The 22,195-nt window shown below is 43.4% G+C and overlaps 1 protein-coding gene across 1 annotated transcript in view; it reads left to right on the plus strand.

Annotated features, from left to right (window-relative positions):
- The first annotated feature begins 1,345 nt into the window (after positions 1-1,345).
- Positions 1,346-22,195, plus strand: part of LOC126458627 (cytochrome P450 9e2-like) — a 61,764-nt gene continuing 40,914 nt past the window's right edge. The window contains exons 1-5 of the mRNA XM_050095795.1: positions 1,346-1,533; positions 6,091-6,472; positions 11,798-11,935; positions 17,645-17,853; positions 17,940-18,132. Of these exons, the coding sequence (XP_049951752.1) occupies positions 1,396-1,533; positions 6,091-6,472; positions 11,798-11,935; positions 17,645-17,853; positions 17,940-18,132 (1,060 nt within the window). The 5' untranslated portion in view covers positions 1,346-1,395. The remainder of the gene's footprint in view (positions 1,534-6,090; positions 6,473-11,797; positions 11,936-17,644; positions 17,854-17,939; positions 18,133-22,195) is intronic.

A 22,195-nucleotide genomic window follows, 5' to 3' on the forward strand; every position in this document is an offset into this window, starting at 1 on the left:
GTAGTAGTTATTACAATTAATGGAGAAGAAATAAAAACTTTGAGGTTCACCGATGACATTGTAATTCTGTCAGAGACAGCAAAGGACTTGGAAGAGCAGTTGAATGGAATGGACAGTGTCTTGAAAGGAGGATATAAGATGAACATCAACAAAAGCAAAACGAGGATAATGGAATGTAGTCGAATTAAGTCGGGTGATGCTGAGGGTATTAGATTAGGAAATGATACACTTAAAGTAGTAAAGGAGTTTTGCTATTTGGGGAGCAAAATAACTGATGATGGTTGAAGTAGAGAAGATATAAAACGTAGACTGGCAATGGCAAGGAAAGTGTTTCTGAAGAAGAGAAATTTGTTAACATCGAGTATAGATTTAAGTGTCAGGAAGTCATTTCTGAAAGTATTTGTATGGAGTGTAGCCATGTATGGAAGTGAAACATGGACGATAAATAGTTTGGACAAGAAGAGAATAGAAGCTTTCGAAATGTGGTGCTACAGAAGAATGCTGAAGATTAGATGGGTAGATCACATAACTAATGAGGCAGTATTGAATAGGATTGGGGAGAAGAGAAGTTTGTGGCACAACTTGACCAGAAGGGATCGGTTGGTAGGACATGTTCTGAGGCATCAAGGGATCACTATTTTAGTACTGGAGGGCAGCGTGGAGGGTAAAAATCGTTGAGGGAGACCAAGAGATGAATACACTAAGCAGATTCAGAATGATGTAGGTTGCAGTAGGTACTGGGAGATGAAAAATTTGCACAGGATAGAGTAGCATGGAGAGCTGCATCAAACCAGTCTCAGGACTGAAGACCACAACAACAACAACAGACGCTGTAAGAGCATAAAACGTTGCGTGCACGTTACTGCATAGTTCGGCCATCTGTTGGTAAAAGTATAAAGTATTACGAAGCTTTATTGTACGAGCGAGGCGAAGCGAGCGTAGCCGCGGCTCAGCGGCGAACTGGGCAACTTCGCCAGGCTTCCGTACTTCATGAATCAACTACTTCATTTGAACGCTTGAAGTAGTTCACGGAAATAAACGAGTTCGACCCATCTCTAACCGCAAGGCCTTTCGCGTGTCTTCGCGAATACACTAGCCAGTTAACCTGGCTTAGCTGTAGTATTTTGTTACAATATTTTTCTATCGCTAAGAAGTTAAGATCTTTTTATGTGAAAATTATGACCGCAGGTGATGCGTGAGAGCACCGACGTGAAAGCATATTTCCTGACGTACGGCAAAGGATTTTATCAACTATCACTCTTTAGGAAGTGTTGGTGGTTAATTAAAGGTTGTAAAGCGCAAAGAATTATAGATCACCCGTAGAGAATGTGTTGGATGTGGAACAGGAATGTGTGAGAGCTAGTGCCGTTCTCTGGCGCACAGTGCAGCGCTGTGATGCGTCAGAGAATTTGGAGCGGCCTTGGCGTGACGTCAGCTCCTTCCCCCTCCACGCGGGCAGCAGCAGCGGGCGGCCCGCGACAACAGAAGCCCTTTCCAAGCCAGGCCGCTGGTTTGCACACTGTTCCCAACAAGGTGAGTGACCGCTAACCTGCTCATATCCTTGTTACTGAATGAATGAACTACAATTTTTCGTCGACTGTTACGTTCGCCATTTCATCTGAAAATGTTTACTGTGTTTTCGCATTGAGACGCTCACGCCGTTGTCCTTGACAGTAGTCAGTAGCTGTTTATCGTCTAAAGGGGCTTATCTGTGCACTGTCTGCGTCTCACTGGGCCAGGCAAAAGAGCGCAGAAGATGTAATCCTTGACGAAAAATTAAGGAATTTACGTCGCCTCTGCGATGGGATAGTTCGGTACGTCAAGTGACAAGGCTGTCATCAGAACTTCCACTGGAAACCAGTATGATGGCGCCCGCGGGCTGAGGAAGATGCTCGATATTGGTGAATTTGATCACAATCACACTATGCCTGGAATATGCGTATGACATTTTTGCCCGCAAATCTCCTTCTGGGGAGTTCGACCACCTGTTGCAAGTCAAGTCCTTTTAGTTGACGCCACTTGCCGACTTCAGCGTCCAAGATGATGACAACACCCACGCCCAGAAAATCGCCAACCACGCTGGGAATCGAAACCGGAGTTTCGTGATCAATATTCAGCAATGCTAACCACAAAGTCACAAGGTGGTCACACATTTTGATTGTCTTATGCATTGAACACTTCGACTCTGAGGTCACAGAGGCACCGACGTTTTCACATACCGCCACGTCAAAGGCTGTTCGTAAGTGGATCAGTCCGGAGAAATCAGCCGCAGAAAGTGTTGTGGACAGGGCTGGGCTGGTCGTCGACAGTCTAGGATCGTTACAGACGTGTTTCGCAAGAAGACCACTCAGTACTACGATTTTTGTAATTTTTTATGTTTGTGTTGCATGAAGCACTATTCAAATGCCAGTTTACCAATTCTCAAACATTGTGGAGAAAATCGGCTTTGAAGTTTCCCGAGCATCTTTAATTTGCTAAATCTAGTTCGGTTTTTCAATGGGTCACGTGATCCTGTAATAGACCGATCGCCTGTCATGGCGGTGGACCGGGTTCCCTTTCTGGTTGATGCAAACTTTTAAAGAAAGTTGCGTGTTCTACGAGCATTTGCATGAATAATTCCCCAATACAAAAAGCGGGAAAACATTAATTTTATTTCAGTTTAAAAAATCTTTACTAACAATATTTTATAAAAGATAAGTACTTAATATAAAGATAAAACTGGAATGAGGTGTGCAGTGTGTAATTAGAAATAATAATACGCATTATTCATAGCAAATTAGGATAACATATTTCTGTTAATTGATATGTATTTCTTAAATTTTATATTTAAATGGTGTAGTTATTCGAACTGAAAGGAAAAAAGCGAAAAATATTATCAGCAAAAAAAGACTCGCTCTAGCGAATAGCACTCTCGAGCGCTGCCGATTGTTTCATCCTTACGTATTTCGTGCTTCACGGAAATGTTCGTAGGAGATGTACCTTTCTTGAAAACATTGCATCAGCCATGAATCAAACCGGGGCTGCTCATATGGCAGGGGAAATCCCACAACGTAACCGGGTCATCCAACGAGGGAAAAAAAACCTTCTAGCTTTTGCCTTTAGGGAACTAAAGATGCTCGGAAAACTTCAAAGTCGTTTTCGTCGAGGAGTTTTGAGAGTTGCGTTGAACAGTTTCGCTGACTGATATTTGAGCTGTGAGCTTCACGTGACAAAAAAATCACAAAAATCTGAGTGCCATCTACTCTCGTTGTCAGTGCAGAAAGTCGCTTGCAAACTCGTTGCAAACAACTTCTGAGGAGTCATTCTAGTCGGACGCCGCGGCTCCACGGCCATATCTCTACTCACCTCGTAGCACAAGGCGTAGAGATCACCAGGAACGCAAGAATACCGCTACTGGACGCTCAGACGATGATAACATCTCGCCCGGATGCGGTACACGCCCATACGAGGTGTCTAAGCCGAAAGTCGCAATATGGCGATGCCTCATGTTTGTCAAAAAATTACAATTCAGGCAAGGAGAGTGGTATTCTTAAGTAGGGGTAACTGACCAACATATCCAATACTTGTTTGTGGGTATATATGCATGACATTGTCTTCTGATGGAGAGTGGCATACACAGCTGTACAACAAGGCTGTCTCTCCAACCAGATAATAGCTGTACCAATCACACTCATTTGTGACTGACAATGAAGGCATTCTATAGTAAGTCTTACATAGTTGTTGAATGGAATACGCAATTTAGTCAGCGTATGTGTTTGATTACAAGTGCATGCGAGACTGGTAGGGGAAAAATAATAACGAGTTGAATAGCGAAATTTGAGGAAACTTTTAGAGGCAGATATCAGAAGGCGGTTGCCTCAAATGATTAAATCGCTATCCAAAGACACGAAATTAAGATTGGGCAGAGATGTGTGAAGAAAAGGGATGTATATGGAGAACAGCGAGGGGTGCTAAAAAGGAAAGACCGAAGGGTAACCGTGTACGGATGCGCAAACAATCAAATTTAAAAAATAGATAATCGTGTATTCTACCTGCACTAACGAGGAGACTATCACATGGTAAGAAGGAAAAGGGGAAGACACATAAGGAAAGACTGGTAACTAAAAACATACAAAATATCTGTTCACTCTGTAAAACAATTTGTACCATACAGTGATATAATGGAAACGGACATGGAACCATTACATTATCTTCGTTCACCAGAACGTATCGTTGTGTGGCGAGCAATTCCTGGAGTTTGTTTGTCTTCAATTAGTCCCACTTGCGCCAGTTGCGAGACGGACTTTACGTCTCTCTGGAACTGTGACCTCTGAGGTGATGTCCATGAGACTGAGTTAAGTTCATGAGAAATGTGCAGTTAAAAACTACGGAAGCTGTACAAATTGAGCTAAAGGAAAATCTATGCATTTAACTTATGTTGTGCAAATGGAGGTGTAAGGGGAGTTACACATATAACTCATGTACGTAGCTTCCTTTATAGCGTATTTGCGCAACTTCCGTAGTTTTAACTGAATCTGCTGACGACCTGCTCTTGCCAGTAATTAGGTTGATGATGTTTCATTTTTTTGATTCTGTAGTCCCACGTTTTGTATTTCTTACGTCACATTGCGATCAGATCTGTATTAGTGCACCTCTTTCTGTTCTTTCATTAGATCTCTGGATCTCAGGACAACCCGTAACAAAGGTGGAATCCGGTTAAAACATGCAAGTTGTCCCAGACGGTATATTTATTCATTACAGGTACGGAATTGATCTTGAAGCTCACTATTCGATGTGAGGGATCAGATTCATTTATGAAACGTCAAGAAATGGTACGTTTCGTAACGAAACGAAGCACTGTGACTGACTAGCTTTCCAGCCAGACCTTTGTACCCGAGGTCAGTAATACACGCTTTTGCGGTGGTGCTCTGCAAATGTAGACGGCTCAAATACCGCTGGTAAAGAAGAGCTGGCGTAGTGAAAGGCACTGAATTTCTGATCTTCAGAGTTAGCACTAATGTTTGGGATTAAATTCCTAGCCTCTCTGCAGTATCTCAAACAGCGAGTGTATGTGACACTGACGTCGCTGATTCGTAAGTCGGATGGCGGCGTTACATTCGGTGGCCTTGTTGGTGCAGTTCCAGAGGAACAAGCTCCTTGCTGGCAGCCTTGTCTCTCTCACTGCTATCAACAGCACAGGCACGTCACTAGATCTCCACACACACTCAGTCACGTAGACTAAACTGATACGTTTAAAACGTAACGCTCACCTCAGGCGTAGGAAAAGAATCTTTCCATTACGTCGCTGACCACATCCCTTGGGATAACAATGTGGCACGTATTTACAAGCTGAAATAAACAACATTATTTTTTAAATTAATTCGCTGAATGCGAATTTATCGACTCCAGTTATGTCGAGTGTAGATCTACTACCCAGAGTAACATACCAAAGTGTTCTCGGCCGGGAGTCGAACCCGGATGTCCTGCTAATTCCGAGCGATCGCCTTCATAGCTTCGGCTATTCGTCCACGCTCCTCTCACCGACCCGGGCTCGACATGTCACAGTCTCCATATTTTTATATAGTAGCCATCTGAAGTCATAACCTAAAGCTCGCATCATTACCTGGATTCGCACAACAGGGAAAATGAGACAACGAGGAATCGAGGCAATCTTGTTATGGTTAACAGTGTATGAACTTCAGACATGCACGTTTTGCAACCCTATGCAGGCACGCGGCACTAACAAGGATCACAAACAACGCGAATGAAACTGTTCAAAATGGTTCAAATGGCTCTGAACACTATGGGACTTAACATCTGACGTCATCAGTCCCCTACAACTTAGAACTACTTAAACGTAACTAAGCTAAGGACATCACACACATCCATGCTCGAGGCAGGATTCGAGCCTGCGACCGTAGCACTCACGCGATTCCAGACTGTAGCGCCTAGAACCGCTCGGCCACTCAGGCCGGCAATGAAACTGTAATATAACCACATACGACAGTGACTCCCAACCAGACACGACATTTGACGTTACTGCAGTTAGTACACTGGTTGTGCTACTTCAGTTCCACCTTGACCGCCGGAGTATCCCTTCGATGTCCTCAGATGGCTGTCGACTGGTGGACGCTGCTGGTGTCCCTGGCTGTGGGCGCCGCCGTCGCGGTCGCCCTTTGGTGGCGCCGCTACTCCACGCACTTTGCCCGCCGCGGCCTGCCCTCCATCACCCCGCTGCCACTAGTGGGCAACATGCTGGACCTGGTGCTCAGGAGGAAGTCCATGGCCGACACTCTCACCGAACTCTATCGCAAGTTCGAGCCGCATCCGTACGCTGGCGTCTACTTCACGATGCCATTTGTGATGGTGAGAGATCCCGATATCATCCGTGCCATCACTGTCAAGGACTTTGACCACTTTACCGACCACATGGAGTTCTTCAACGCTGACAAGTCGAACACCCTGACACAAAGGATGCTTACCGGTTTGAAAGGTAAGTTGTCTGTTTAAATTTTTATTTACCAGTCAGCGTTACTTCTTATGCCCACTGTGACAGCGTAATACTTTTCTGTCATCGTGCACGATTCAGTTTAACTGTAAGAACTGACCAGGTGCGAGTGGCAGTCGCACATGAGGGTTCCTTAAAAGCTTAATTATGTATACAGGCAGTTCATCCATACTGGGAATCGAGAACCTCGATCACTTTTGCCCGTTATCGACACTGATACTGGCAAGATATCGTCCCAGGGAGTACAAGATTTTCGAAAAGTTTGAATTTAAATGATATAAATCCCAAATAAAGTCATGCAGGCGGCTGAAGACCATTATTGCAACAAATGAGTCTGATTGGGTCTCAATGGCAAATGTCAAATGTCAGGCCAGGAATGACAATGTTGCTTATATGCCGCGTTTCGGAATTTATCCGTCATCAGATATCCAGGAGCGACATCTGATGATGGATAAATTCCGAAACGCGTCATATGAGCAATAAAGTCATTCCTTGTCTGATACTTGACATTTACCATTCCGACCCAACCAGCCTGAATCCACAACTACTGACTGTTTTAATTTCAAGTTTCACATTGGATAACAAATGACAATTTTTTTTTCATGTGAAATAATTACATATTAACAATTTTCGGATTCTTTCCTTTACCTATACTGAGAAACCTAGTTTCTTTACAAGTTTCTTTATTCTAGGTCAACGGTAAGTACCCTATAGGCTTTGGTGAATGGATTTGCTAGTATGAAAATATGTGACATAGAAGGTCATACCTTTTGATTGCATTGACTTATAAGCTTCAATGTTTTTCACCGTCAAGAGACCGTAGACGTCAGTATGTGACATATTTCTGCTTAATATGTCCACCCGTTCGTGAGAAAAAGGGTTTTTAATAGTCTGACAGGTCGACAGACAGATAGATAGGACTACAACGATTCCGTTTTCGTCGATTCAGGTACTAAACCCTAAGAATGACCTACCTGGGCTCCTCCGTTTACTGCGAAGAATGAAGATTTGCTTACGGTTATGTCAATGGGGTAATGATACTGGTGTGCGACATGAAAGAAAATAATCTACCAGGTGGATATAATTAAACTTTCCATATTTAACACGTTATAACACGGAAACTGATAACCGTACGAGTACCAAACTCGGCAGCATTAATGTCAGGGAAATGGGGAGGAGAAATAATTCAATTCAATTGAAACACTTTTAATTTGCTGCTATGGTACACAATGCCATTACATTCCGGTACCATTACTACTACAAAAGGAGGTCAATATGGCAGAGCAGAACAATGCATGCGCGTAGGTATGCTGGTCACCTCTCTTGGCATGATGCGCTTCAGATGAGCACACGTGTGAACGTTCCCTTGGTAAACCCTGTCCTTCAGGTACCCCCACAACCAGAAATCACAGGGAGTGAGACCAGGTGATCCTGCCGACCGAGCATTTGGAAACTATCGGCTTGTAATTAGATCGTTTCCAAATGTGTTTCGGAGAAGCAAGTGAACTCCACGAGCGATGTGCGTTGGGGCCCCATCTTGCATGAAAACTGTTGAGTTGAATGCGTCTCTCTCCTGTAGTGCTTGTGTGACCTGCTGGCGAGGCACATCGCAGTGACGCTGGCCAGCCGCTCTGCACGTCTTTGGTCCTTGAGCGCCAAACGGTTTTTTAGAACGGGCCAATGGTGAACGCAGCCGTGAAGCCACACCACACTGTGACACGTTCACCATACAGAGGAACTTCATGCACAGCGACTGGAGGTGAAGATCCCCACACTCGGCAATTCTGCGTATTCACCTCACCAGTCAGAGAAAAATGAGCTGCGTCTGTCCATAGGATGGTCCAGGGCCAGGTCTCAACTTCAATCCTTGCGAGAAAGCTGCTGTACGATAGGGATCTTGTGTGGATACCATTCGAGAATGGTTCGAAGCACGTTCCGTACAGTGGACCACGGGATGTTCACCTCTCGTGACAAAACACGCGCACTGCCTGACGACTGCCAATTGCGCGCAGCATTGTCTGCCATAGCAACAGCGATTTCATCAACCACCTGTGCTGCAACCGGCCGTCGGCCTTTTCCTGGAGCGACCCACATTTCTCCAGTTGATTCGAACTTCTTCAATCCGCACAGCAAGTGGAGAAAGAGGATCCTTCCGTAATCCTTTCAGCCGGCGACATTCTCGAAGTGCAGCTGCAGCGTTACCGTTGTTTTCACAATAGAACATCACCAACAGTGCCCTACTGCTTTTGTCCAAGCTCATCTTGACACGTAAACAAGTGCGCTGCGACTGGTAAGGTGTGTGAGACTGTGAATCACAGCACCTGGTGGCCACAGCTGGAACTGGACGTTGGCGCTGTGACACATGAAAATCATGCACCCCATACTCTGGACATTAATGCTACCAAGTCTGGTACTCGTACGGTAACAAGTTTCCGTGTTATAACGTGTTAAATAGGGAAAGTTTAATTATAACCACCCAGTACATAATTTCAGTGACAAGTAGTGCTTCGAGTTGCAAAGAAATTACCTCGAGGTGAATACACAGATGGATGTCCGATTAGGTCCAATCTGGCCTGTTTTATCGATGAGACATGGTCCGTCATACTGTTTATGTGTTCCTAGGTCTTGATTACGCGAACCAGCGCAGCGTCGTACTTGCTGGATCAACATGAGTCGGATTCTTGCGGAGAAAACACATTTTCTCGGAGATAAATGTTCTTTCTCAAAGGCTCCAAATAACATTCTTCCCCAAGAAAAATATTTAAATTTAAGTCGGTTGAATGGACGATAATAACTTTCTTCTCGGCATCTGTTGATTTCATCACTTAACACACAGAACTGCGTATAGATGTAACGTATTACGTATTTATATTTCAGACGCGCCCGACAGCCTTGCGTGCTTAAGCGCTACTTCTGGAACTGGGAGAAATTTAGAATTTTATATGTGAAACGTCCCCTTTGAACAATTTATACATGACTGTGCTTAAACTGACATAAAATATTTTGTTAGCGCAACGCAATCTGACTTTCAAAATTCCCTACAAAAGAATGGCCCTGACTAACATTAAACTATACCTTTCACAAATCACTTACCTCACAAAAATCTTCGCTGCTCAAGCTACTGCAATACAGCAAGCGCCACTACTGCCAGCTAAATAAAAGATTCAAACTATGGAAGGCACTAACTACTGATAGGGATAGATAGCAAATGAAAGATATTAATGGAGAACAAACAATGTATTTACCTTGATATCATCATATATAAATATAGCAGTTCATGACAAATTACAAATCTCCGCCATCTGTCTCCCCACATCCACCACTGCTGGCGGCTCACCTCCAACTGCGCAACGCTACGCGCTGTTCACATCCAGCTGCCTAACACTACAATGGCGAGAATTACAACAATGCAAAGCAGCCACAGACTGCACACAGCACAGCCAGTGATTTTCATATTGAGCGCTACGTAACGTTGCCAATAAGAAAACATAAACAGCCTACTTACATAGAGAAAACATAAACAGCCTACTTACATATGTAGTTCTTCACATTTTAAAGATTTCAGTTTTTCTTATAACTCCCGAAAATTAACCATTTTTTTTGGCATTTTGGCTGTCATCACATGCTTGTATGTTTCAAAATACTTACTTTCTGCCTCGACGCCCAGGACGGTATTACGATGCTCTTAAATCTGATTTGCAGAGTATGCATGTAGATGTAGATGTTTAGCTTACAACATCATTGAAGCTAAACACACAGGTCCTTTCGTTTACTCGGGTAACCTGTCAGCTTACATGCTACATCCGTAGGTGAATTCCAATGTTGTTTGGCTGTCAGGAGAAGGAGAATGGACCTCTCCAAGCTGTACTGCCGAGCAAGGGCATACTAGCAAAGACGCGTCCCTTGTGTTATTTCTGCACAATAGGCTACCTGCTAAAACAGTTATTCGCCTTTTCCTTACTGCATGAACATGACACTATATTCTACAAGCATCATCTTCAAAAATCATGTAACTTCATTTAAGGAAGACTTCTTGGAGTGAAAGACATAATAATTACAAAGAAAAACAATCTTGCAGTTTAGCTGGATGAGCTTATCTCTTGGGAAATACCAAAAAAAGAAGAAAGGAAAAGAATCCCATACGACATCGTTGTTTCTTCAGACACTATTCTCGAAAAGAAAAAAAAAAAGTAACCGATTAATACAACTCCAGGGAAAGTAATGGCAAAATTAGCTTAGCTCAAGCGCTTCAGCAATTCCACAGTACGGACTCATGTGACTTTTCTATGAAGACCGCACACCAGTCTCACAGTAATAGCGATATTCATAAAAACAGTTGAAGGAAAGCAATCAGCGTCTTTTCCTGGAGAAGCTAACATTCTCTAAGAAAATCGTGCTGTATAAAGCTCTAAAGGCCATGATAACCTACCTACAAAAGAAATTTCTTACACAACGAAAGAGTTTAAATGAAAACTGAAATTGTTCCCCCTTCATAGATACAATTATACTTTGCACAAACATAAGTATTTATCAGCTTTCCAATGATGATCACGTAGTGATTCAATAGGGTTGTAGCAGAACTGAAAAATTACAATGATAACGTCCAGAGTTTGAACTGTAAGGCTGCCTTATGGTATGCGCCTTTTATACTGTTCCTCAAAGTAGTTAGGAGCCATTCGGGTTGATGTTACTTATTTGTATTTAATACTGCTATTTTTAGTGTTCTATTCATTTTAAATTTCTATCCTTTTTCTGTGTCAGTGTTCTATGTATCGCGTAGTGACTTCATGAACTGTGTATTACGTGATCCCAAAAATCCAGAAAAAAATTCATTAAACGTTGTGGTATGAGCACTCCTATAATTAAAATGCAAAACTACTGCAATTAGTATGTATTTTCCATATATTATTTATTGCTTTACAATCTATAAAACAAGTAACTTACTGATTAACTATCTAACTTGTGCAGTAAGTTTTATTCATCTTAAAAATCATTGATGACGCATCAAAACATTCCAGCAATTAAGAAGCGCTGTCGCTAATAATTTGCAATGCTTAGCGATACGTTCTACCCTAATTATAGTGTGCTTCAGTTACGAATGTTATCTCATGGTTTGAATGTTTCCTGAATCAGCCACTTGAACCTGGATTCCCATGTACTGGTCGCAAATATTTTAGGAAAGTACGTCATAGTTTTCATCCTCGAAAAGTAAAAATTTACTGCCTGAAAAGTGACTGAAACATAGCTGTTAAAACAGTTCTTTCAACTGCATGTCAGTTACGCAAAACTTAGACTGCTCCCTCTCCTTAGGAAAGGAGTGGCACGGTATGCGGACCACACTCAGCCCGGCTTTCACTACAATGAAGATGAAGGACATGTTCACCTTGATGACAGAGATCGCTCACCAGGCAGCAGACTATCTGGCTATGAAAGCTGCTGATTACGAGGGTGAGTATTTACTCCACACTGACAGTCCCTTGTTCATCGACTGTAAGCTAAAACATCTTCCTGGTGTTATACAATTTACTGTCTTACTTGTAGCTAAGTAGCTAATTGCGCTGATGTCATTTCTTTCCAGTCATCAGTCTTCTGACTGGTTTGATGCGGCCCGCCACGTATTTCTCTCCTGTGCCAATATCTTCATCTCAGAGTTGCACTTGCAACCTACGTCCTCACTTTTTACTCTCTAAAGCCCCCTCTACTACCGCGGAAGTCATTCCCTGATATCTTAACAGATGTCCAATCATCCTGTTCCTTCTTCTTGTCAGCGTTTTTCTCAGCCGTTCTGCGGAGAACCTCTTCATTCCTTACCTTGTGAATCCACCTAATTTTCAACATTCCTGTTTAGTACCACATCGCAACTGCTTCGATTCTCTTCTCTTCCGGTTTTCCCACAGGACTTGTTTCACTAGCACACGATGCTGCTGTGCTCCAACCGTACTTTCTCAGAAATTTCTACCTGAAATTGATGCCTATGTTTGATACTAGTAGACTTCTCTCGGCCAGTAATGCCTTTTTTGCAAGCGATAGTCTAGTTTTTATATCCTTACTCCGTCCATCATGGGTTATTTTGCTTCCCAGATTGCAAAATTCCTTAACTTCCTGTACTTCATGATCACCAATTCTAATATTGAGTTTCTCGCTGTGCATTTCTTTTACTTTTCATTACTTTCGTCTTTCTTCGGTTTACATTAAATTCACATTCTGTACTCATTACACTGTTCATCCATTCAACGGATACAGTAATATTCTTCTTCAATTTCGCTGAAGATGGCAATGTCAACAGCCAATCTTATCGCTGATTTTCTTTCACCATGAGTTTTAATCCTACTCTTGAATCTTTGTCTTATTTCCGTCGTTGCTTCTTTGAGGTACAGATTGAACGGTAGGCGCGTAAGACTATATCGCTGTCTTACGCCTTTTTAGTGCGAGCGCTTGGTTCTCTGTCTTGTGGTCTTAGTGTTCCGCCTTGGTGCTTGTACATACCGTATATTATCCACCTTTCCTTATAGCTTATCCCTGTTTTTCTCAGAATTCCGACCATCTTGGGCCTTTTTACACTGTCGAGCGCTTTTTCCAGGTCGACAAATCCCATGAACATGTGTCGTTATTTCTGTTCACTCTGCTTTCATTATCGACCGTACAAAGTGAGGACTGCCTGTCTGGCGCCTTTACCTTTGCTAAAGTCAATCTGATCGTCATCTGACACATCCTCAATTTTCTTTTCCATTCTTCTGTAAATTATTCTTGTCAGGCTATTAAGCTAATTGTGGCATAGTTCTCGCACATATCTGCTCTTGCTGTCTTCAGAAATGTGTGGCAGATTTTCCAGGAAGTCTGATGTTGTATCGCCAGTGTCACATATTCTATACATCGAAGTGCTTGGTCGTTTTGTTGCCACTTCCCCCAGTGATTTTAGAAAGTCATCTGGGCTGTTATCTGTCCTTTCCGCCTTATCTGAATTTCGGTCCTTCAAAGCTCTTCTGAGTTCTGAGTCTAATACTGGATCTCCCGTCTCTTCCCTATGGATTCCTGTTTTTTCTTCTACCACAGAGGCCTTCAGTGTGCTCTTCCCACGTGTCCACTCTCTCCTCTGTATTTAAGAGTGAAATCCCAAATGGATTGTTGATGTTACCTCCCTTGCGTTTAACTTTACCGAAGTTCGTTTTGACTTTTTTGTATACTGCCTCAATGTTCCTGACAACCGCGTCTACTTCGATTTCTTCATATTTCTCATGCAGTCATTTCACTTTAACGTCTCTGCACTTCCTAGTTCTGTCGTTCCTAAGTGACTTGTATTTATGTACTTCCTTCTTTCGACGATCAATTGAAGTATTGGTTCTGATAAACTTGGTTTCTTCGCAGCTACCTTCATGGCATAAAAAGGTTTTCTTTCCAGCTTTTGCTGTTGCCTTTTTTGTACATGCCCACTCCTCTTCAACAGAGGGGCCTACTGAGCTATTCACTATCGCAGTATCTACGGCTTATTTGCGCATTGATCGTTCCTGTCTAGTCTCTTGAACTTCGGCCTAACCTTATCACTATAGCAACTACAAAATTGTGATCTGAGTCCATATTTCCACCTTGGTTCAGTATCTGATTCGGGAAGCCCTGCCTGACCATGATGTAATCCAGCTGAAACTTTCCTGCACCTCCCAGCCTTTCCCAAGTACACTTTTTCCTCTTGTGATTCTTGAACGCAGTATTCGCAACTAAAAGGTGAAATATATTGCAGAACTCAATTAGTCTTTCTCCTCTACCATTCCTAATACCAAGCCTATATTCTGCTTTAATCCTGCCTTCTATGCCTTCCTCTACAAACACTACATTTTGTGGCATCGTAATGACACCAAATGTAATGAGTATCCCAAATTAAAGTTTCTCTGCAAGTACCTGGAATGCACACACACCAGTTGTCACTAGGAATATTACGTCTGTAGAAAAAAAAAATGTTTTGTGAATTTTCTAATGCTGTAAATTTTCTGAGGTGGCTTCTGTGTCTGGCGAGTCTTTATTTTATGCCACCTCCGATCTGGATCTTGTAATGTAGCCATGTTGTTGCACATATATAAATAGCATTGTCTGTAGTGTGTGTCTTTCATGAACAAAATTCTGTATTCAGTTATTTGTCGTGTTAAATCCGCAACAGAGCGTCAACCAGAACATGGTTCTAACGTTTTAGATGCTGTATTTCGAAACAACGCTGAGGCGATATAAGTCATGAGACAGCGATTGGCATCTGTACAGAGGGCGGTAGTGTCGCGTACACAAGGTGTGAACGGCAGAATGTTGGCCCAGCTGTCTTTTGCACTCAAGAGAATAATGTGACAATGTTTCCGACGAGATTATGGTCGCACGGCGAAATAACAGACTCTGAATGCGGAATGGTAGTGGAGCTATACACAGTGGACATTCTATTTCGGAAATGTCAGGGAATTCAATGTTCCGAGACATACAATGTCAAGAGTGTGCCGAGAATACAAAATTTTGTGCGTACCTCTCACCACGACCGAGAATAGCGACTTCTGCGTAGAGATGTCACTGCTAACAGACAAGCAACAGTGAATGACATAACCGCAGGAATCAGTGTGGGACGCACGATGGACGTATCTGTAAGGACAGTGTGGTGAAATATCCCGATAACGGGCTGTGGCAGCAGACGACCGTCGCGAGTGCGTTTGCTAACAGAAACCGCAACGTATGCAGCGGCTCTCATGGGCTCGTAACCACACCGGTTGGACGCTAGACGACCGGAAAACCGTGGCCTGGGCAGGTGAGTCTCGATTCCATTCGGTAAGAGCTGATGGTAAGGCTCGAGTGTGGAGCAGACACCACGGAGCCATGGGGACCCAAATTGTCTGCAAGGCGCTGTGCAAGCTGCTGGTGGTTCCATAAAGGTGTGGGCTGTGTCTACATAGAATGGACTTGGTCCGAAACGTCTGTGTTCTCCTACTTGCAGAAAATTTGCAGCCATTCGAGGATTTCATGTTCCCATGACAATGCTCCATGTCATCCGGCCACAATTGTTCTTGACTGGCTTGAAGAAAATTCTGGACAGTTGGAGTGAATGATTTGTCCACACAGATAGCCCGACATGATTTCCATCGAACATTAATGGGACGTTCGCGTACAAAATCCTGCACTGGCTGTACTTTCGCAATTATGGACTGCGGCTCTAGAGACAGCATGGCTAAATGAAACTTCCTGGCAGATTAAAACTGTGTGCCGGACCGAGACTCGAACTCGGGACCTTTACCTTTCGCGGGCAAGTGCTCTACCAACTGAGCTACCCCAGCACGCCTCACGCCCCGTCATGACAGCTTTAATTCCGTCAGTTCCTCGTCTCCTACTTTCCAAACTTCACAGAGGCTCTCCTGTGAACCTTGCAGAACTAGCACTCCTGGAAGAAAGGATATTGCGGAGACATGGCTTAGCCACGGCCTGGGGAATGTTTCTAGAATGAGATTTTCACTCTGCAGCGGAGTGTGCGCTGATATGAAACGTGCTGGCAGTTAAAACTGTGTGTCGGACCGCTAATCCATGCAACATCCAAGAACATCACCGCCCAGAGAAGTATATTGTATATGCAAACCTTGACAGACGAAGTGACACTGCATACTTTTGTATAAAATGTAATCCACCTTTAGGTTTGAATTATTGTTTCGTAAGATAACACACTTTGAAGTTATCGTAATCTAATAACCCACATAGTTTTTTCTTCCAATACAGAAAATTTTTTTAAAAAAAGTATTCCTCTATAAAGCTTAAAAAAGAGACAATTTAACACGATAACACTGCATTTGGCGTCTTAATTTTTTTCTCAACAATAACGATGGACTGCTACACTCGTGTGTGTGTATGTACACGCACCACTGAAAATTACGCGCACGTGGCAGGCGGCCGCTCGCACTAAATATGAGAGGGATTAAAGGACTCCCTTACTTGCTTCTACGAGAGTGGCATTAAAGCGATTACATGTCGTTAGGGGAAGTGCGAAATTGATTTTGTGCTTATTTTTATCATTAAAATTCTCTTCCTGATGGTGATATTTTCAATACAAACCAACATTCTAAGTGAAACAGTACAATAGCATAACGAACTTTTGCGGTCGGAGTGAAAAGAAACGTTTTTACCAATCGTAATCTACCAGTAATCATGTTTTGAATTCTGCATGAATCACTGTTTTTGTTCAAAATTAATTTTACCATAACTTCTTTGATTCGTCGAGAGGACGTTATATAATACAATCCAGTTTTCTGCGACGGTTTTGCAATTTACTAGTCGTTTGCGTCTATCCATTGTCAGTCAACAAAAAAAAAAAAAAAAAAAAATGGTTCAAATGGCTCTGAGCACTATGGGACTTAACATCTTCGGTCATCAGTCCCCTAGAACTTAGAACTACTTAAACCTAACTAACCTAAGGACATCACACAACACCCAGCCATCACGAGGCAGAGAAAATCCCTGACCCCGCCGGGAATCGAACCCGGGAACCCGGGCGTGGGATGCGAGAACGCTACCGCACGACCACAAGATGCGGGCGTCAGTCAACAAGTCACCATGCAGTGATCTGGATAATTTGTTCACAAAATGATTTGCTGCTTTTTAGAAGAAAGGTATTTCTTCATCTAACGTGAAAACGATGAGGAGTATTTTGAGACGGAAGTACAGAAATGAAACTTCAAATTTATACATGTTCCTAAATTTGCGAATGCAAGCTTTAAGGTTTGTTTTCGATTACAATAATATGAACAGCTCAGATAATGAAATGAGTACATCGAAACATCGTGTTTAAAGTAACAGAAACACTTCATCGCGTACACTAATACTTTCCGTTCACTGTTGCCTCACGTATTGGCTACGTTCTTTCGGTGTACAGCTACGAAAGAGGGAAACCAACCTATGAAGGAGACTCCAACGGCGAAATGTTGGTTCAAGTTATAAAGGAAGGCGACACTTCGTAATAGCCCAGTAAAGTTCGACAGGCAGAGGACTACTATAAACCGAATATCGCATATTATAATTTCCGTAAATGTAGCAGAACACTGGATTTAATTGCACAACGTCCTCTCCAAGAATGAAGGGAAATGAAGGACGTATGTGGCCGTCAATTTCCACAGAACAAGAAGTTCATCAGTATTGTGTATTTTCTTTAAGCTTCTTCTGGCGACAAGGATTTGCTGACTTTGGAGATGAAGGACTTTTTCACCCGTATCACCAATGACGTCATTGCGACTACGGCATTCGGTGTGAAGGTGGACTCCCTGTCAGAACCGGACAACACCTTCTACCGCATGGGCCGTGACGTCACCAACATCGGAGCGCTCGTCGCCGGCGGCTTCATGATATCCCCTAAGCTCATGCAGGTGAGCGCCTCACATCAACCTGTTACCTGATCGTTGTGTGCTACCTCCATTCTCGAAACGTGTCCTAATTTCCATGTCTATCTCAGCTGCTGGGCATATCATTCTTCGACCGGAAGGCGATGGAGTTCTTCAAATCCATGGTGTACGAGACTATTCGTACGCGAGAGAAGCACGGAATTGTTCGCCCCGATGTGATCCATCTACTGATGCAGGCAAGCCGTGGAGAGCTGGTTTCCGAGGAATGCAAGAAAGACGGGACCACCGGCTCCAGAGAGAGATGTAAATACAGTTCAAAGATCTTTGCCGCTCTTATCCAGAAGCCAGTGTACAAATTCTGACCGTAGTTTAATTCTACACTAATGGCCATTAAAATTGCTACACCAACAAGAATTGCACATGATAAACGGGTATTCATTGGACAAATATATTATACTAGAACTGACATGTGATTATATTTTCACGCAATTTGGGTGCATAGATCCTGAGAGAGCAGTACCCAGAACAACCACCTCTGGCCATAATAACGGCCTTGATACGCCTGGGAATTGAGTCAAACAGAGCTTGGATGACGTGTACAGGTACAGCTGCCCATGCAGCTTCAACACGATACCACAGTTCATCAAGAGTAGTGACTGGCGTATTGTGACGAGCCAGTTACTCGGCCACCATTGACCAGACATTTTCAGTTGGTGAGAGATCTGGAGAATGTGCTGGCCAGGGCAGCAGTCGAACATTTTCTGTATCCAGAAAGGCCCGTACAGGACCTGCAACATGCGGTCGTGCATTATCCTGCTGAAATACAGGGTTTCGCAGGGATCGAATGAAGGGTAGAGCCACGGACAACTGAAATGTAACGTTTATTGTTCAAAGTGCCGTCAATGCGAACAAGAGGTGACAGAGACGTGTAACCAATGGCACCTCAAACCATCACGCCGGGTGATACGCCAGTATGGCGATGACGAATACACGATTCCAACGTGCGTTCACTGCGATGTCGCCAAACACGGATGCGACCATCATGATGCTGTAAACAGAACCTGGATTCATCCGAAAAAATTACGTTTTGCCGTTCGTGCACCCAGGTTCGTCGTTGAGTACACCATCGCAGGCGCTCCTGTCTGCGATGCAGCGTCAAGGGTAACCGCAGCCATGGTCTCCGAGCTGATAGGCCATGCTGCTGAAGACGTCGTCGAACTGTTCGTGCAGATGGTTGTTGTCTTGCAAACGTCCCCATCTGTTGACTCAGGGATCGAGACGTGGCTGCACGATCCGTTACAGCCATGCGGATAAGATGCCTGTCATCTCGACTGCTAGTGGTACGAGGCCGTTGGGATCCAGCACGGCGTTCAGTCATTGGATATCGACCAACGCGAGCAGCAATGTCGCGATACGATAAACCGCAATCGCTTTAGGCTACAATCCGACCTTTATCAAAGTCGGAAACGTGATGGTACGCATTTCTCCTCCTTACACGAGGCATCACAACAACGTTTCACCAGGCAACGCCGCTCAACTGCTGTTTGTGTATGAGAAATCGGTTGCAAACTTTCGTCATGTCAGCACGTTGTAGATGTCGTCACCGGCGCCAACCTTGTGTGAATGCTCTGAAAAGCTAATCATTTGCATGTCACAGCATCTTCTTCCTGTCGGTTAAATTTCGCGTCTGTAGCACGTCATCTGCGTGGTGTAGCAATTTTAATGGCCAGTAGTGTATTATTTTCCCGTCTTCTTATTAGTAACCATTATCATGACGTATCCCTTTCACCAAACACGCTAATGGGCGTGGAAGACGTTACATTCATTAGGAGCTACCTACACTGCCACTCATGACCGTGTGTCACATCAAAGGAAAATATAATTAATGGAAAGAACTTGATAGTCGTAAAATTGTGTAACGTAAACACAGATCGCAATGCACAAATTCAGTGAGAAGTAGCATCCCCGCCCGTTAACGGAGATGCTGGCGACATTCGATAAGACAATCCATGTCACAGTTTTACACTGCGCTCCTCAGGTACACTTGAGCCAGCAACATGGGTGAATAGTTCTGGTTCAAATGGCTCTGAGCACTATGGGACTTAACATCTATGGTCATCAGTCTCCTAGAACTTAGAACTACTTAAACCTAACTAACTTAAGGACATCACAAAGCAGCCAGTCATCACGAGGCAGAGAAAATCCCTGACCCCGCCGGGAATCGAACCCGGGAACCCGGGCGCGGGAAGCGGAATAGTTCTGGCCCGAGTCAAGACTGACAGTGGAACAAACGACTTATAAATTCTGGATATTAAACGCCCTTAAGGAATTCTTTCTGTTCACCTTTGAGCTTCATAAATGCACCTGCATGTGTGGAGGCGTGCATTATAATGCTGCACAGCACTGGTGGGCAGCAGCAAGCAGTGGGGTTCAGAGTCTCTACGAACCACCTCTGTGACCGTAAGAAACACCAGACTCTGTCAACTGCCGTGAACGATGCTCGTCCAGTTGGACGTACAATCAACGGATTGCTGCGCCTTCCAACTTACGTCACTGCGGCCACCTTTGTCTATATACATGTTAAGTGTCCTGGCTGCAGTACCTTTACGAAGCTCTATGCGATCTCTCGATGAAGGGGCCTCATACCTCTTGACGCTTCGAACGGCCTTCAGACGCAGAAATGTCATTCTCCATCTGCATCTGTTTGGGCCTTAGTAGCAGTGTGGACGGTCACCATTTTGGTCCCGTTATTGTCGGTGGAGTGAAAAGTATCTGCGGTACAATTCTGTTTAGAAAGAGGCTTCGATGAACGTAGCGATTTTCATGTTTATCAGTGTACCACGTCTCTACATTCAAAGGAGGAGTAATCTATAATTCTGTTTATGTTTTCTGTCCATTCCAAATAAATGCTTTAAATGTGTTCCATTGATGACATATCTAAGACATTAAAACGAATCTATTTTCTGAAATTTTTTAGTCATGACATATGTCATACAAAAAAGAACATATTTAGTCTACATCGCTTTCATTCATATCTCGTAGACATTTTACGTCCATATGCAGAGTGTAAACGGTAAAGGCTGCCAAAATTATACACACGGTATATCTCAGTGGGCTAGACAAAAAAGGTCTAATACAATAACGTTGTATTGTGTTCTCTATTTTTGTATTCGTAAAAGACAGATATTTGTAGAAGTGATAGCACACGCATTTCTGTTTACGGTGTCAACTGACAGTGCACGATCTTGCTTGTATGTTACCGCCATCGATGGGTAGGCCAGAGGAAGGTAACGGACGATCCGCAGAAGCGCAAAGATTCGACGCTTACAGCGAGGCGTCGCAGTGGTCAAGTGCTACCCAAACAAGCAGTGTAAACAGTCATTTGGGTTGTCAAAAAGGTGTAATTCGTTTTACGTAAACAATTAACTACAACCAGGCGTTTTGTCTATTACAACATTACCATAGCGAAAGTCGTGGTAGTAAAAAAAAAGCTGAATTGAATAAAACGTGTTTCTCGTGAAAAAAAAATAAACCAATCACTACGTAATTCGTTGTGATTAAATATAATGAACTGTGCCCTCTTGTTACAACATTAGCATAACGAAAATTGAATTCAGATTATTTTCTTTTTGCACAAAAGTACCGTCCTCACTGAGGATGACACGGTGGTCGGATGGTCCCGATAGGCCACTCGTGGCCTGAAGACGGAGTGCTTTATTACAATGGTACCGTAAGGAAAATCAAACTCACATTACTTTGTTTCCTCTTACACCCATACTACAATGAGTGTTCAAAATGCCCAAAATTCGCTTCGATGCATGCTTCATTATGTGGAACCCAGTTTCGTCGCACTCGTTCACACACATCCACATTTGCCTTCCTTGTATTAGCAGCATCGAAAAACTTTTGCGTAAGTTCTTCCACATTACCAGCTGAGCGTAAACAAGTTCCTTCATATTGCCTCAAAAGTAAAAAACCAGCGGATTTAAATCAGGAAGGCGTGCTTGCGATCGACGTGGCTCAAAACGTTCTGTTCATCGTCCTGGAAATCGTCTATTAAAAAATCTTCGTAGCATTATGTTGGAGGAACCATGTATTATTACGCACGGCTAACGGAACATCTTCTAATCAGATTGGTAGCAATGTTTCCTTTAGAGAGGTTCGGTAACTGTTACCAGTCAACTGGGCAGGTAAAACATAAGGATCAATAATGTAATCATCCAATACACCCTCCCACACATTTACGGAAAAGGAGCGTTGAAAATTTGTTCCTACTACTTGGCGCGGATTGTGTACACTCTACGTGTGCATGTTATGGAAGTCAGTTATTCCGTCGCGATTGGAAACACGCTTCATCTGTGACGAG

Source organism: Schistocerca serialis, chromosome 2 (genome assembly GCF_023864345.2).
Source record: "Schistocerca serialis cubense isolate TAMUIC-IGC-003099 chromosome 2, iqSchSeri2.2, whole genome shotgun sequence".
NCBI classification, from domain to species: Eukaryota; Metazoa; Arthropoda; class Insecta; order Orthoptera; family Acrididae; genus Schistocerca; species Schistocerca serialis.